The 15,691-nt window shown below is 36.7% G+C and overlaps 2 protein-coding genes across 2 annotated transcripts; one reads left to right on the top strand and one right to left on the bottom strand.

Moving 5' to 3' along the window:
- Positions 1-4,804: 4,804 nt before the first annotated feature.
- On the bottom strand, positions 4,805-7,161 carry LOC108967222 (alkaline phosphatase-like). Its single transcript, XM_018930512.1, has 2 exons — positions 5,417-7,161; positions 4,805-5,193 (listed from the first exon to the last, which is right to left on the bottom strand). The coding sequence occupies exons 1-2, from the start codon at positions 6,815-6,817 to the stop codon at positions 4,864-4,866; spliced, it is 1,731 nt and encodes a 576-aa protein (XP_018786057.1). The 5' UTR covers positions 6,818-7,161; the 3' UTR covers positions 4,805-4,863.
- A 150-nt stretch (positions 7,162-7,311) lies between these two features.
- LOC108967223 (membrane-bound alkaline phosphatase-like) lies at positions 7,312-14,462 on the top strand. The gene is made up of 3 exons (XM_018930513.1): positions 7,312-7,462; positions 11,520-12,679; positions 13,965-14,462. The coding sequence occupies exons 1-3, from the start codon at positions 7,393-7,395 to the stop codon at positions 14,367-14,369; spliced, it is 1,635 nt and encodes a 544-aa protein (XP_018786058.1). The 5' UTR covers positions 7,312-7,392; the 3' UTR covers positions 14,370-14,462.
- Positions 14,463-15,691: the final 1,229 nt, after the last annotated feature.

The following is a 15,691-nucleotide window of genomic DNA, read 5'->3' as shown; positions in this document are numbered from 1 at the left end:
GGAATATATTGCAGATGCGTACCAGTACATGTAGTATGTATGAGTATGCGTAGGTGTGAGTTGATATCAGCCACAGCAGCGTAGCGCTAGCATTCTCATGCAAATTGCACAAAATTGATAAACGACAGCGCTGCGATGAGTAAGTAGCAGCTGCCAGTAAGCGTTTGGAAAAAGCAGCCACTGCTGCAACTGCTACCGCTGCTGCTAGGGTGTCTAGTTAATGACAGCAACAGCGCCGACATGTCAATGGCAGCACCCAACCGTCTGCTGTGCAAACTTTTTGGCTATGTGTCTACACTGTTGACGCTACAGAGCTTCACCATGTCATGCATTGACACTTTTATTGTCAACGCTTGTCACAATGCGTAGCTGCGATTTAATAAATGCTTATTTATTTTTTCCTTTTCCCTTTTCCCTTTGATTATTTCGAATTGAAATGTTTTTTTTAAACTCATATTTTTAACTGCACTTTCAACGGTATTTTCTTCCATACAATAAATGACTATTATATGTGTGTGTGTTCGCCTGTCAGCTGTCAACTGCACTATTCACTATTTCATTTGAGGGATTTTGTGATTTGCGCCCAAACAGACAGTTTGCACCAATCATTATTTTGCAATTGCGCAAATTACCATTGTTGCAAGGCAGCAAAGCGTTGCCACCAGTATGCAATCTGTGCGTATGCCAATTGAAATGAATTTTTGATTCTCACGCCAATCGAATGGCAGGCGATGCATTGCATTTGGTATTAATAGCATTATGGTTTTAATTTATGCATTCAATTGGTTGGTATGTAAAGTATATGTAACCGGCTGTTAGTGAAGAGTGGCGCTTAAGGCCCAAATGCATGTATACATACATATGTACATATATGTAAATTTAATTCATCGGATACAATAATTTTAGTAAATTGTAATTTATTTAAATTTCAAATACTTTAATTTTGAAATTTTAAACATTTAAGCATTACAGCAATTTAAATGTTCTAAATGGTGATTTTATATACGAATACATGGAAATTTGGAACTCTAAAAAGTGGAGAGTTTTTAATTTTCTCATTTAATAGACATAAAATAGCATACCCTTATACATATGTATTTTCTCTGTATAAGAACCTACAATTTAACTCTACCGAAAATTGTGGAGAGAACACGTTTATGTTATTTTGTTAAATATTTAACTGTAGGCCCAAAAAATATTTAATTTATCGAATTATCAGGAAATCTTCAACTCTCCAAAAGTGGAGACTTTTAAAGTTATACACAAAAAGTGTACATTTTATATTAAACACTTGTCATGCCACAGTTTGAGCAGAAATCGGCATTAGGAAATAATGCCAGCAGTACTACTTCGGCGGAATTTTTTCCTTCAATATATATACATACATATGTATATAAATATCATCACAAACTTTTCCAAGTCATAAAACTGTTATTTTCCTTTTATAGTATACTTTTCATTCAGACTACTCAAGTTTTTACAAAATAATCCATTACGTCATTTAATCTGCTTTGAGTAAAGTTTGAGATCTCCAAACGTTTAAATATGGTATGAAATAATTACATAACAGGTAGAAAAATATATATATACGTATATCCATATGTAATATATAATATATGTATATTGACAACACCAACTCTCCAAAGATATACAATTTGCAAATACGATTGTCTAAAAGTCAGATAGCTGTGAACTTACCTTACATTTTTGCGCGCATCTATATAATTTTTAATATAGCAATAATTCAACCACATATCAAATATGATGGTTAACACGCAGAAAATGACTTTCCACCGGATATGATATAATGACAATTAAATTTTACACTCCTTTGTATTTAATTTTCATACTGATTTTGAATTCACGCAATGCCTTTAATCCTTAGTGTTTCCGGCGCTTACTGTCAGCTTACTTTTTCCAACTATGCAGATGTCAGCCGCACGCTTATTAAATGTTACCACTTGTCTTTTATAAGCCACCAAGACAGCAAGAAAAACGCCGGCTAACGGTATTCCTACCACCTTATTGCAACGAATATCTACATTCGCACTCGCATCGTTCATTCATGTGTAAAATATTAAAATTCAATTAAAATGGCGTTAATTTCAACGCAAACGACACCCACGCCAATAATGTAAATGACAATACTGCCAATAAATGCAACTGCAATTGCAGCCAGAGTAATAATAAAAAAAAACTCAACAACAATAATATTAAAATATAACAACAATTGTTGGCCGTTGTGGCAGTGCTTTTCGGTCGGGATGCTGTGGCTGTCATAATTGTCAGCATTCAACTGCCAGAGCATTCGACATTTTCGAATGTCAAGTGTCTGCATATACACATGTGTGCATACACAAATACATATACATATGTATATATGTATGTATATCCACATGTATATACATATGTACATATATTAAAGCTGCATATCCTATCGGTGAATATGAAAATATGTCTGTGCGCCCGTTTGTATACAAATGTGTAAATTAATATCTCTACAGTTGTGTGAAATAAACTCAGGAAACGTAATAAATTATTATGATAACCCAGTAAGTTATAGAATTCAAGAGAAAAGTATCCCCCAAAGTTGTTACTATCTTAATGAAACGAGATGTTTTCATTAAATGTAAAACTAAAGTTCTACATAAAGGAGACTTCTTTAGTATACCAATATTTCGCCCGACTTTTAGCTTTATTACTCACTAAACTTTCTGAAGTATGTTTCAAACGTTTATTGACGCTTTAAAAAAAGTGGAGACTTTTATTAAGTTCAAATTTAAACAAATCTCCACTAAAAATTGTTATGCCATAAACTTTTAAACGAAAAGTACTAATTATTATAACTTTTCAAAAGCGACTTCTAGATTTATTACTTACTGAACTTTCTGAAGTACGGTTTAACGTATATTAACACATAAAAAAAAGTGGAGACTTTTATTTAGTTAAACTTTCAATAAAACTCTTATATAATGAACTTTTGAACTAAAAGTACTAATTATTATAACTCTCCAAAAGTGGAGAGTTTTGTGTTGTTAAAATTAAAATAAATGCCAAGCATGTTTCATATAATAGCAGTTGTGCACGTCAAAAACAAACTTATAAAACTCTCCACATGTACTCGTAGAGACATTTACGAAATGTATTCTATTCAACTTTCTTCAAACTTTTTCTTTATTATTATTTTGTTGTTTCTGGAATTCCGACTCTGTAACGCCTTTGGCTTACTGGTCTAACTCAGTAATATTTATTAAGCTTTCCACACATAAGTGTTTGTTTGAAAATAACAAAAGAGAATATGTGTTTGTCCACATATGCATATGTAAATGTCACCTATCACTTCATAAGTTCGCTTTTCCGTTCGCAGTGCAACTCTCTTGGTCGCCCTCACTCGCACCAAACCCATACGCTGTGATATGCAAATTTAACACTCACATCACCAACGCTGCGACAGCTGTGATAATGGTTAATTAAAATGTTGTGCAAGCGTAGTGGGCGTTGTTACTTCTGGAGAGTGTGTGCGCGTGTGTAGGTCGAAAGGACACGGTTACGGGCATTCATATGCAGCTTAAAGTGTGAATGCATGTGAAGGTGCCGTTGTTCAAGAAGTGTGAAGCACATATGTATATACATACATACATAAGGTAAATATAATTTGTATGTACTACGTACGCGCCTTCATTAGTGTCTGCTGAGTTGTTGTTATGTAGGAAAGCGCAATCAATGCTGCCCTGTCGCTGACTTAACGGTCTGTCTGGCGGCTTGGCTATCGGCTGACAGCAGCTGCTGTCACAGCGTATCGCATTTTTTCTTCACTATCACTCATATTCGTTATGTTGCCACAAATAGCAAAAGAAAATATGCAAAATAAAAACCCTCACGGCATAACGATGAAAGAATATTTGTAATAATAAAACGAGAAATCAATGTAATTTATGGATTTATGCGTAGAGCGGCACTGTGCAAAATTCTATTAATTATACACTTCCCGATTTTAAATTTTTCAACAGTCGTTGCAGTGCAGTCAATATTGGCTTCATGCACGTGTATTAATGTGTATTTGATGGTAAAAATTATATTTAATATACTGTAGCATTGATGGTGTGGCTTTGTTGATGATTTATGATTGCATTTATTTGACAGGGAGCTGGAGAAGTTGATTTTAATTTTTGGAAGTTAACATTTGTAGGCGTTATTTAATGATGTTGGTAACATAATTTTTCGCATACAAGTGCTGTTTTAGGTTCAAAAGTAAATAATATATAATTTAAACTCCGAAAGCTTAAACTAAAATAAATTTAGATATTATTTTAACAAAACATGAAAAAATGGTAAAAATATTAAAATATAAAAAGTTAAGAAGTGGAGACTTAAATTTTTTTAGAAAAAAAATTAAAATCAAATTTAGTAATCAGAATAGAAGCAATTAACGTAAAAATAATGTTTTTTAAAAGTCTCCAAAAAGTGGAGAGTTCATTAATTGTTAATTCTATAGGTTAAAAACGACGAAAAGAAAATTTAGGAATTTTGAAGATAATTAAAAAATGTTTAAGTATTTTTTGGTGTTATGAAATGTTGGCGTAATCGTAACTTACAACTGATAAGCACTGAAAGAATCAGAGCAGAAAATTATTAATTGCACAGAGAAATTAATATGTAGTAGATAACACTGTAAATATTCCATGTGACTACTACGCAATATATTTAGCGAGTCAAACGTCATCAAGCAATTGTTAATAAAATTTGCATTTTCCTATACTATAACAACTTATGATTATTATTTAACATTTTCCGTTAATTTAGATTTAATAAGTGTTAGTAAGTGTTTTGACTTTATTGCTTTCACAACTTAAATAAATTCATTTAGCACGCTTTCAAACCATCGCCCACACACGCCGCATACGCCATCATATGTGGTATTGTATTCTGCTCATAAACGCCTGTGAAGAGATGAGACCACGGACCAGAAGCAAAAACGGCCACATCTTCACCACTATGCGTGGCGCTCTCCAATGGTGCTGTGGCGGGGAAGGTGTCCACATCAGGGCGCACTTTTGTTGGATTACGACGTTTATATTTATTCGTATTATAATAATCCTCGAAACCGGGACCATTGGCATAGCTCAGCGTTAGGTAGGGTAGGTCATCAGTACCTTCAGATGGTGCGACATCGAAAATATCGCTATCACGATCCTTGTAAAGAAAGAGAGTAAGAAATTGTAGAAATTTAATTTAAACTTCTCACTTTTTGGTTTTATGTTATCTTAAATGTAAAAGTATTTTGGCTTATCAGGGTTAAAATACTACACATTTCCCTCTTATCTACCCTCATACGCTATATTCTCTTTCTTACTAAGCGCTGTAAGTACAAATAACTTTTTTCTCACTTTCACTATCTTCTTCTAGATATACATACCTGATAGCCCGCGTAACTGAAGCCGTGCGAATGATCGGCGGTAACAACAATGAGCGTATCCTCCTCCGAAGTCAATTCACGTGCTGCTTCTATTGCTTTTGAGAACTCGACAGTCTCATCTAATGCATATTCCGCCATATTTGAATGATGCGCGGTATCAATACGACCGCCTTCGACGAAGAGAAAGAAATCGTTATCGTCCTTTTGTAGCATCTCAATAGCGCGCACGGTCATTTCCTTCAATGTTGGTTGCGTATCGGCCGCGTCCAAGTGATATTCCAAGTGCGAACGCTCGAACAGACCCAACACGCGTTTATAAGAATTCAAATTTAAGCTGAGCAACTCATCACGCGTCTCCACATAAGCATTATCCGAGGACTGTTGCAGGTACTCCTCAATCAAATTGCGTCCATCCTGGCGTTTGCCCTTCTTAAAGAACTGCGTGTCTAAAAATTCACGCTTGCCACCGCCGAAGATCACTTTCAACTGCTTGCCAACCTCACCGTGGATCAGTTGTTGCGCAATGTCCGCTAGACCCGAATCGGCGCCACAATCATCCGCCAACACCGCATCATTCTCCCACTCACGATCAGCCACATGCGCATACACACCTGCCGGCGATGCGTGCGTGACGCGTGTTGTCGTCACTAGACCGGCAGATTTACCAGCGTCCAACGCCCACTTTGCAATCGAATGCACATGATTATCCGTATCGGCCATACCCGCGCAATTGGTGCGTTCTACGCGTCCATTAACGCCGATCGTGCCGTGATTACCCTTAACGCCGCACAGGTAAGCGGTGGATGTGACCGCCGAATCGGGCACCATTGTATTCACCGAGTATGTTTTCGAGAAACCGGTGTAGGGAAACTTCTCGAACGACAACTGTTTCTCGGGACCACCGAGCAGGTTGCGCGCCGCCGTAAACGTTGTCAAGCCCATGCCATCGCCCAAAAAGAGTATAACATTCTTAGCCACACGCTTATTGTGCTGTGCAGACGCTTGCTGGCGCACAAATTTCTTACTCAGCTCCAACCAAAAGTCACTAGTAAACTCTGGTTCGCTGTATGCCTTGTTTGTGTGCATGCGTTTTGTTGAAAAATCCGGATGCATAGCGCTTTCCATGCAGTCATCATTGTCTGCTGCCAGATCGCAAGCAACAGTGAGTCCCGCTTCGGCAGTGTTGTAGTTCGGGAGCGCGACGACCAATAGCAAGAATGCTATGAACTTCGGCAATTTTTGTGTCAATGGCGACATTTTTAAGCAGACTACTGTGGAGAGCATGCAGATACGTCTTTTATAGGCGACATGCTCCGATAGCGTTAATCGGGCGAAATTTTCAAAGGCGTTGAATGAACTGCTACTGTCTTCGGATTGGCTGCGAATGGGATATCGTCGCATTATGGCCCGACAATCAGACTTGATTAGATTACTAATGCAGTAGAAACCTGTAGAACCCGCACATGAGTCACGTACTCACATATATAGGTCGGCTAATGACGCTCTACACACACGCTACCGTCGTCGTAGTGTCGTAGAGATTTTCGGAAGCGCTGTTGGCGTTTGCAATAAATTAAAAGCTTGCCTTACGTTTTTCAAAATTTTTCGAGTTCATATTCTTTTCGCTCATTTTTGACTTTCAAGTTCTACCGCATGCCAGAAACTCTCTTTTCTCACGACTCATTTCTCTTTTCAACTCTGTAGCTCACTTCCAGTAACTTTAAAGCCGTTTGAAGCGGTAAGTGTTGTTGATACCTATCGCCGCATTTAAATTTATTTAGGCATTCGGTTTAGCTATATTGATTTGTTTGCGCTTCTCTGTTTTTGTTTGTTTTTGTTTAGACTGTTAAAATCGAATAAAAACTGCGTCACTTTGCAAAAAAATCAACAGTAGCATTCGCTTGCGGGTGACGTTCACTTCACTTCAGCTCAGTTTGACTCACCTCTTTTCGGCTTGTACGCATAGTGGTTAAATCATGTGCAATCTTCGTTGGTTTCTATTGGGACTTTTGGTCTGCTTCGCAAGTGTAACAACCGCCGATGAATGTAAGTAAATAGTATTTACAATAAAAATATTCGATGACAAAGAAATTAAATGACGCGAAAATTATCAACACATGAAAGTGAAAGGTTCCTCTTGACCTACTGTGCTTGTGCTTAAACTCCCATAACTTAGACAAAGTTTTCATAGCGCGCATCTAATTAAAAAGTAAACAGTATAAATGCGGTTAGACAATATAGAAATAGGTAATTAATCGTTTTTGTTGAAATGATTATAAAGTAGAGCGTGTTATGCGAAATCCAGTTCTTTCTTGTTATTATTTCTCATATATTGGCAGCTGTAAATGCACTTTATTGAACTTGAACTGATACGCTTAGCTCTCATGCACGTTGTGAAGCGAGTTTGTTTAAATTAAGATGGCATTAGCTGAGCTTATACTTATTTACATTGTGCTTAACGTGTTACACATACATATGTTTTCAGACGTGCGCCAGACAAGCTAATGCATAATCACTATTTTGTACAATTATGACATTTCTCTACAGAGTGGAGAGATATTATGATTTGAAAAATTAAAATTTTTGGCATTGTTTTGTCTAATTATGCATAAGTGCGCTTGCTTCAAAACTCTCCAAAAAGTGGAGAGTTATTAGGATTTAAAAAATTTAAATTTTTGGCATTATTTAGTCTAATTATGCATAAGTACGTTTACTTCGACAACTATCTAAAGAGTGGATACTTATTATTATTTAGGAAAATTAAAAAAAGTACAAAAGTAAAAAGTTTGCGCAAATTCCATAATTACAATTCTAAAAAAATTTAGAAATTTGTTTATGATGTATTCTATGTTTATCGTTAAAATAAAAAGAAAAAAACAGCTAGTAAATGTTAATTCTTGATTTCTTGGATTTTTGTGAAGCTTATCAAGCTTAAAGCTTTAAATTTATTAAAATTGTTATTTTAAAATGCACCGTTGAGGCTGAATATAAGAATTCTAAAAGAAGTTAATGCAATCTTCTTCTTTTTATGCAATCAGCATATCAAAAAAGATCGTGAATTTTACGATAAAAAGTGCGCGACGCTGAATTTAATATATGACTTCAGTATTGCATTGTCGAAATAGTTTGTTTTATTATTATTATTATTTTTTTAATTCATAAAAATCTTTAGCATTCGGATTAAAAGCAGCTAAATTTTATAAAGATTTGGTGACGATCTGTTTGATCTTAACAAAAAAAAAAAACAATTGGTAGCAAATTTCTTAGTTCAAACAATAATATAATCGACTTAGTTTTTGGGTACAGTCAAATATTATCTTTAAAAACCTTTGGAGTGGGTACAGACCAAAACATTCAATGATTAAGCAATAAATAACAAACAAATAACTTTGAGATAAAGAGCAGATTTATATGAACCTTGGCAATTAATTATGCCAATAGTCTATTTAAGCAAGTAAACACCTTATTAGCAGCCTTATTTAATCAGCTAATAAATCACCCATGAAATGCTTAAAATAAACAAAACGTGTGCAAAACGGTAAACGTGATAATGTAGAACCACTCTCAGTTGCTGACCAAGTCCACCGCGGGCACTCAAGTACCTCTGAGTAGCAGGCGACTTACTCCTGATATGCTTAGTTCATGGAGAATCATGAAATTGGTGGTGAGAAAAAATCACTATAAACCAATAAATTTCTCTGATTGGGACATACATATATGCTAGGTATTAAGTGATTAGATTAGCTGTCACAAGGTAGTATAAATCAAAATCTCGCCAGCAGTAAAAAAAAATCTTAACAATATTTTAGCAAATGATTGTGACAATGATTTTTCATTATTTTAAGTACTTTTTTCGCATACAGTGAATTCATAACTAATATAGACTAATATAATGTAAATAATAATAACTAGCTTTTAATTTGGGTCCTCTACTTAACAGTTTTCTCTTCTTTTCATATTATCGATAGATCATATCTTTCTTGCAAATAGTTGAAAGAATATCTCGTTTCATGGATTATGCATGAAACTGACTACAATTATATTTATGCTCGCAATATGTTGCTACAGAGTATAATAGTTTTGTGCAACTAAAGGTATGTATCACTTAAAACTATGAGATGGAGCCATGTACAAGGGCGTTCCAAAGTAAATAGGACTTTTGTCGACTAGTGCGTTAGAATCTGCTATCTTTATTGATTGTTCAGTGAGAATTTCATTACTTTTACCGAAACGTTTCAATTGATGAAACAAGTTTATGGCGACGATTGCCTATCACGTAGCAGAGTGCACGAGTGGTTTCAACGTTTTCAAAGTGGTCGTGAGGACATAAATGACGATCAACATGTGAGCCAATCAAAATCCGCGTTCACCGGAAATTCCATCGAAACTGTGCGTGCATTCATCAAAAATCAGCCGAAATCATCATTGAAATTCATGGAGATGGAATTGAACATCTCCAAAACATCGATTTATCGCATTTTGACCGAACATTTGGGCTTACGAAGGGTGTGTGCACGGTTTGTTTCGCACAAATTGACTGACGACCAAAAACTGTTCAGAATCCGACATTCGAAGGACAATTATTTGACCAAAAATCACATTTTAACCATTAACTACTCCCCGTATTCACCTGATATGGCACCGTGCGACTTCTTCCTTTTCGGGAAAATGCATTTACCTATGAAAGGAAAGCGTTATCAGACGTAGAGGCCATTCAAAAGGCTGGCGGCCAACCCAGCCAACAAGCTAAAACACTCGTTCGACATGCTTTTGGACCGTGCAAAAAACTGTAATGAAGCAGAAGGAAACTGTTTTTTTATAAAATAAATTGATTTTGATCATCAGTTGAACTCCGCGTTACTGTCTGGGTGTTCGTCCGTCCAAGCTGAACTGAAGAAAAAATTAAGATATATAGATGAAATTTAATACAAATACACGAATATACTGCATATATGTTCATATATAGTTTAACAAAACTTTTGGCGAATACGTCCGTCAGTGTCTGCTTACGGCAAWGAAGAAGAAGATAATTGCGTGGATTCCGATTTTCCGGTTGACGTTTTGTATTTCCTTGGATTTCATTCATTCTGTATAAAATGCCCGGTTGCATCCGAACTTAGCCCTTCCTTACTTGCTTTCGATAAAGTTAGGTGTTTACGAGATGAATATCAATGCATATCATGTATATTTTTAATTATGAGTGACCATTCTTGTAGAACAGAGAATTCCCAACGAAATAATGTGAAAATTGATAAACGATTCGGCTCAGTGTTCAAATAGTACTCAACTCTGATTGCCCAGAGATAATTTATTTTTGGAATTCCATATCTTAGTTCACATATGGAACATATGTATATATGCTCAATGGCATAACATAATTGTTGCTTATCTATTTATCACTTTAGGATCCTCTGTGATCCTCTACAATAAGAAATATTGAAATATTTGTATTGCATATGTACGATAAATCCTATAGTCTCTATTTCGTATACCCGAAATCAACTGGTGATAGAAATTGATAACTGATAAATACATATGTGTGCTTAAGAATATATTCGTATGGTAACTGTTTATGTACTTATGTACAAAAATATATTATCTACAATAGTTGCCGTTAAGAACTATCTAAAAATCTGAACACTGTGAGTTTTTTTTGCAAGTGCGATGAATGTATTTTTTTAAATGTAGTTGGAAGCGAGGTATGAAATTTTCTACGCGATAGTAAGAACAAAATAAAAAAGTTCGATTCTTTGACCCACTATATATAGTAGTTATGTAACATTGACTTTTATTAGACTTTTCAAAAATAAGTGTTTGAACGTACTTAAACTAGGTATTATTGCGGTTATAATCACCCGATTCGATCTATATAGCTTATTTCTCACTGGCTATTGTTTTAAGGTGTAAAGAAAAAAACTTGGAAAACTCGAAAAAGTTTAAAAGCCATTTTACAAAGCGAATCGCCAACTATGTATGTTAAACATTTTTCTATTCATCCTAAGATCTACTAGAACAGACTCCACTAACAACTTTCATGCAGTCGGTTTTTTCTCGACATTTGTGTATATTTATACAATTTCTCAGTCTATACCTAAACTTACAGATCATGCACGATTACTTGTTCCACGTTCCGTAAAATCCGCGAGAGCCACCAAAGAGCAAACAACCGAATATTGGGTAGATAAAGCACAAAGCATACTCGCCGATAAGCTAGAGCAGTCATCGCGGCTCAATACCAATCGTGCCAAAAATATCATACTCTTTCTTGGCGATGGCATGTCGGTGCATACCATAACCGCTACACGTGCCTTCCTCGGCGATAGCTCCGAACAAGTCTCATTTGAACAATTCCCCTACACAGGCCTCTCCAAAACTTACTCAGTCAACAAGCTTGTACCAGACTCCGCATGCACGTCAACCGCTTACCTATCGGGCGTTAAGGCTAATTACGGTACGATCGGTGTTGCAGCCGAAGTGCCGAAGAATGATTGCGAAGCGGGCATCGCTAAACGAACACATACCGAAAGCATTGCGAAATGGGCGCAAGACGCTGGTAAATGGGCAGGTTTGGTGACAACAGCGCGTGTCACACACGCTTCACCAGCTGGTGTGTATGCGCATACTGCCAACCGTGACTGGGAGACTGATTCAAAGATCAAGTCTAGTGGTTGTGTTTCTGGCACAGAGCATAATGTGGACATCGCAAGTCAATTGATTGAATGGCCAGTTGGTAAGAATTTGCGCGTAATTATGGGTGGTGGACGACGTAACTTCATCGATAAAGAGGAACTTGATGAAGAGGGTATTGAAGGAAAACGTAGCGATGGACGCAATTTGACCGAAGAGTGGCTAGCAGATAAATATGAACAAGGCGCAAGCGCGGCATATGTGTGGAATAAAGATGGGCTGCTCAATGTGGATCTCGATAAAACTGAGTATTTGCTGGGGCTTTTTAGCTCATCCCATTGTCCGTACCATGGTGACTTGGAGCGTGAGGGCTTAACGGAGACAGTGCCATCGTTGAGTGAAATGACCGAAGCGGCCATACAGCTATTGAGTAATAATGATAAGGGTTACTTCTTATTTGTCGAGGGTGCACGTATCGATATGGCTCATCATAGCACTCGTGCCCATCGCTCAATCGAGGATACGGCGGAGTTTGCGCGCGCCGTGGAATTGGCACGCAAAATAACAAACGAAGAAGACACACTGATTGTGGTGACGTCAGATCATTCGCATACTATGACAATTAACGGTTATCCGGTAAGCTTTTCTTTTCTCTCAATGTGCAATGTTGCACAGCATATAAAATATAATAAATAATAACGGTGATTCCTTTCGCCTCAAAATAAATTAGACATATGTAAAGTTATACACTCTACCACTCTACCAAATATTCAGAACGACGAAACCCTTTGGTTTAGATATGAATTGCATTCTCTTGTTCGTCGTATTCCTAAATATGCGAAACCTGAAAGGACCAAAATAAGTGTATATCCCAAGGATAACTTAAGAAAAGGACTAATGATAATACTTTTAATTCCAGTTCCAAAAAACATTCCAGTCCAGTTTATTTAGAGAAAGCAATCCACAACTTGCTATCTACATTTAAAAGGAATATATACGAGATGTGTTCAAAAAGTATCGCGAATTTTGAATTTTCGCGGGTTACGTATATTCGAATTTCGAATTTTTTGTTTCGTTATTTTGGTACTCATGTCTGTCACCTTTGCCGACAAGCTCGGCTATTTTGAATGTTCATTTAACTGTTGACAGCTGCTTTATTGCACGTGTTTTGGATCAAAGAACCTGTATCAAATTTTGTGTGAAAAACGAAATTAAGTGCGGGGATGCATTTCGAATGTGGACTGGGGCATACGGAGAAGCTAACTTGGACCGAAGCAACGCTTATCGGTGGTACAAAATGTTCTCAGAAGGCCGAGAAGATGTGACAAAAATTGGCTTTTGCACCACGATAACGCCCCTGCTAACATATCGTTGATTGAGCGCGACTTTTTGGCCAAAAACAACACGCTAATGATGCCGCAGCCATCGTGTTTCCCAGATATGGCCCCCTGTGACTTTTTCTTGTTCCCTAAACTGAAGAGGCCCATAAAGGACGACGCTACGCTTCTCTTGACGAGATAAAGACGACATCGAAGGAGGAGCTGAAGAAGATAAAAAAAAATGATTTTTTGAAGTGCTTCGAAGACTGGAAAAGCCGTTGGCACAAGTGTATAATATCTCATGGGGATTACTTCGAAGGGGACAAAATAGATATTTATGAATAAATAAATAATTTTTGAAAAAAAAAACACAAAATTCGCGATAATTTTTGAACACACCTCGTAGATAACAGTCTTTCTAGTAAAGTTTACTTCGAATCATAAAAGGTTAGAAAAATGGGGCTTCGTTGTATCTATAAAACTCTTCCATTTCAAAATCTTTTAAATTATCGCTAACCTGACAAATTCATAGAGTACATAATATTCTAATCCTTAATTAGTTTATATTTTCTATAACCATTTCTACTTTTACCTACTTAAAGACACGCGGTTCAGACATTTTCGGTCTTGCGCCGATGACCGCCGATGACAACCTACCATACACCATACTCTCCTACGCCAATGGTCCCGGTTTCTCGAAGACCTACTCCCCAAAGAAAGGTCGTCGCGATTTGAGCGACGCTGATTTGGATGACCCGAAATATAGATATATGGCCACCGTACCCTTGGACTCAGAAACACATGGTGGTGATGATGTAGGCGTCTTCGCTTCCGGTCCATACGCCCACTACTTCTCAGGAAATTATGAACAGACAAATATACCCGCGCTGATGGCCTATGCAGCCGATATTGGTCCCTTCGCGAAGACCGCTTTAGCGGCGGACGACGTTAAAGCAACTAAAACCGTTAGCGCAGCCAACAAAATAATGGAGGCAAGCAAAGAATAGCGTTTATTGTAAGAAAATTTCCTAAAAAAGGTTTCATTTAAATAAATTTTGCTGCAATCAAGTGCAGCATACAAGTTCGTATTACTAAGTGTACTCGAAGTCGTTTTATTTCGCCCACAAAAATTCAAGTGGCCCGTAGATGTTTATTGTGGGTGTGTAAGGGTGTGTGGGCCGTTTATTTACCTGTGCTTGTGGCATGCAACTTATGTGGTTACCGTACTACCAAACTGATCCTAAGTAAATACAACGAATTTAATAAAGTTTCAAGTGTTTATCGTTAGTTTGGTCCATGCTTCGGGGGTAAACTTTTTCTTCGCCACTTTATAACGGTATATATATGTAGCTGTAAGGTTCAGCACAGTTAAGGTGAAAGGCCACTACAATAAACCACAAAATCAATGGCAAACCAAAGTGTAGGTGTCAAAGTTGCATGAGCATCGGCGGCTAACGGAAGGGTCCTTCAAGGTAAAGTTGAAGTTTTTGGGGATACTTTGCCACAAAATGAAACTATTGTTGTGAGGAGTCACTTGCTGCACACATGGGGTTGCAGTGTCAATATTTGTATGAAAGTTGTATGATTGAATATTTTGTTATATACATACAACATACATATGAATAGGTGTGTGTGTTTGTGTGCGTGTATTTATTTTGGTGCCATCAAAGTGCAAAGTAAATGAAAATGTAATCTTTGACTTGCAGCTGGAAGTGTCTGGCAGTCAAGATGCAGTATAAACACCAATAAATGTTGTGTACGCACATACACATGTATACACACATGACCGTAGTTGTGATTTCTGCTATGTGGCGACTCCTATCATCGAGTTCCTTAAGTGTTGCCTGTGGCTCATCGCAGAGACTTTAGCTTGTTGCGGTTGGCATTTGCAGGTGATGTGTTGGATAAACAATGTGGTGAACGTGTTGAGTTGATGAAGTTGGAAAATTTCAAGTTTTTATTTAGTATTACTAATGGATGCATATAAATGTATTGCAATACTTCAAAAAGTAATTAAGTGTGCAAATGTGTTTATGTATTTCTTTTGGAATAAGTACTAAATATTCGAAAATAAGATATTTTTAAAAGAATTGTAGAAGATTTGGAAGAATTTAACACTAGAGCGGGTCAATAAATGCCAGGAAGCTAAAGCAAATGGTGCGTGAAATTAAAAAAAAAAAGAAATAAATCTAAACTATATTTAATTCCTTTTATCTTATATCTATAGATGGCAACTCTATTCCTCTATGTGCCTTTGAAATGTCTAGAAATTAGAAATATTTACAAGGCTTCCGGAACGAGAGTGTCTTTGTGTTTTTATGATATTTAC

The sequence above is a fragment of the Bactrocera latifrons genome, unplaced genomic scaffold (assembly GCF_001853355.1).
Source record: "Bactrocera latifrons isolate USDA-ARS-PBARC rearing strain unplaced genomic scaffold, ASM185335v1 scaffold_18, whole genome shotgun sequence".
NCBI classification, from domain to species: Eukaryota; Metazoa; Arthropoda; class Insecta; order Diptera; family Tephritidae; genus Bactrocera; species Bactrocera latifrons.
This window is presented reverse-complemented; position numbering and strand designations above follow the sequence as displayed.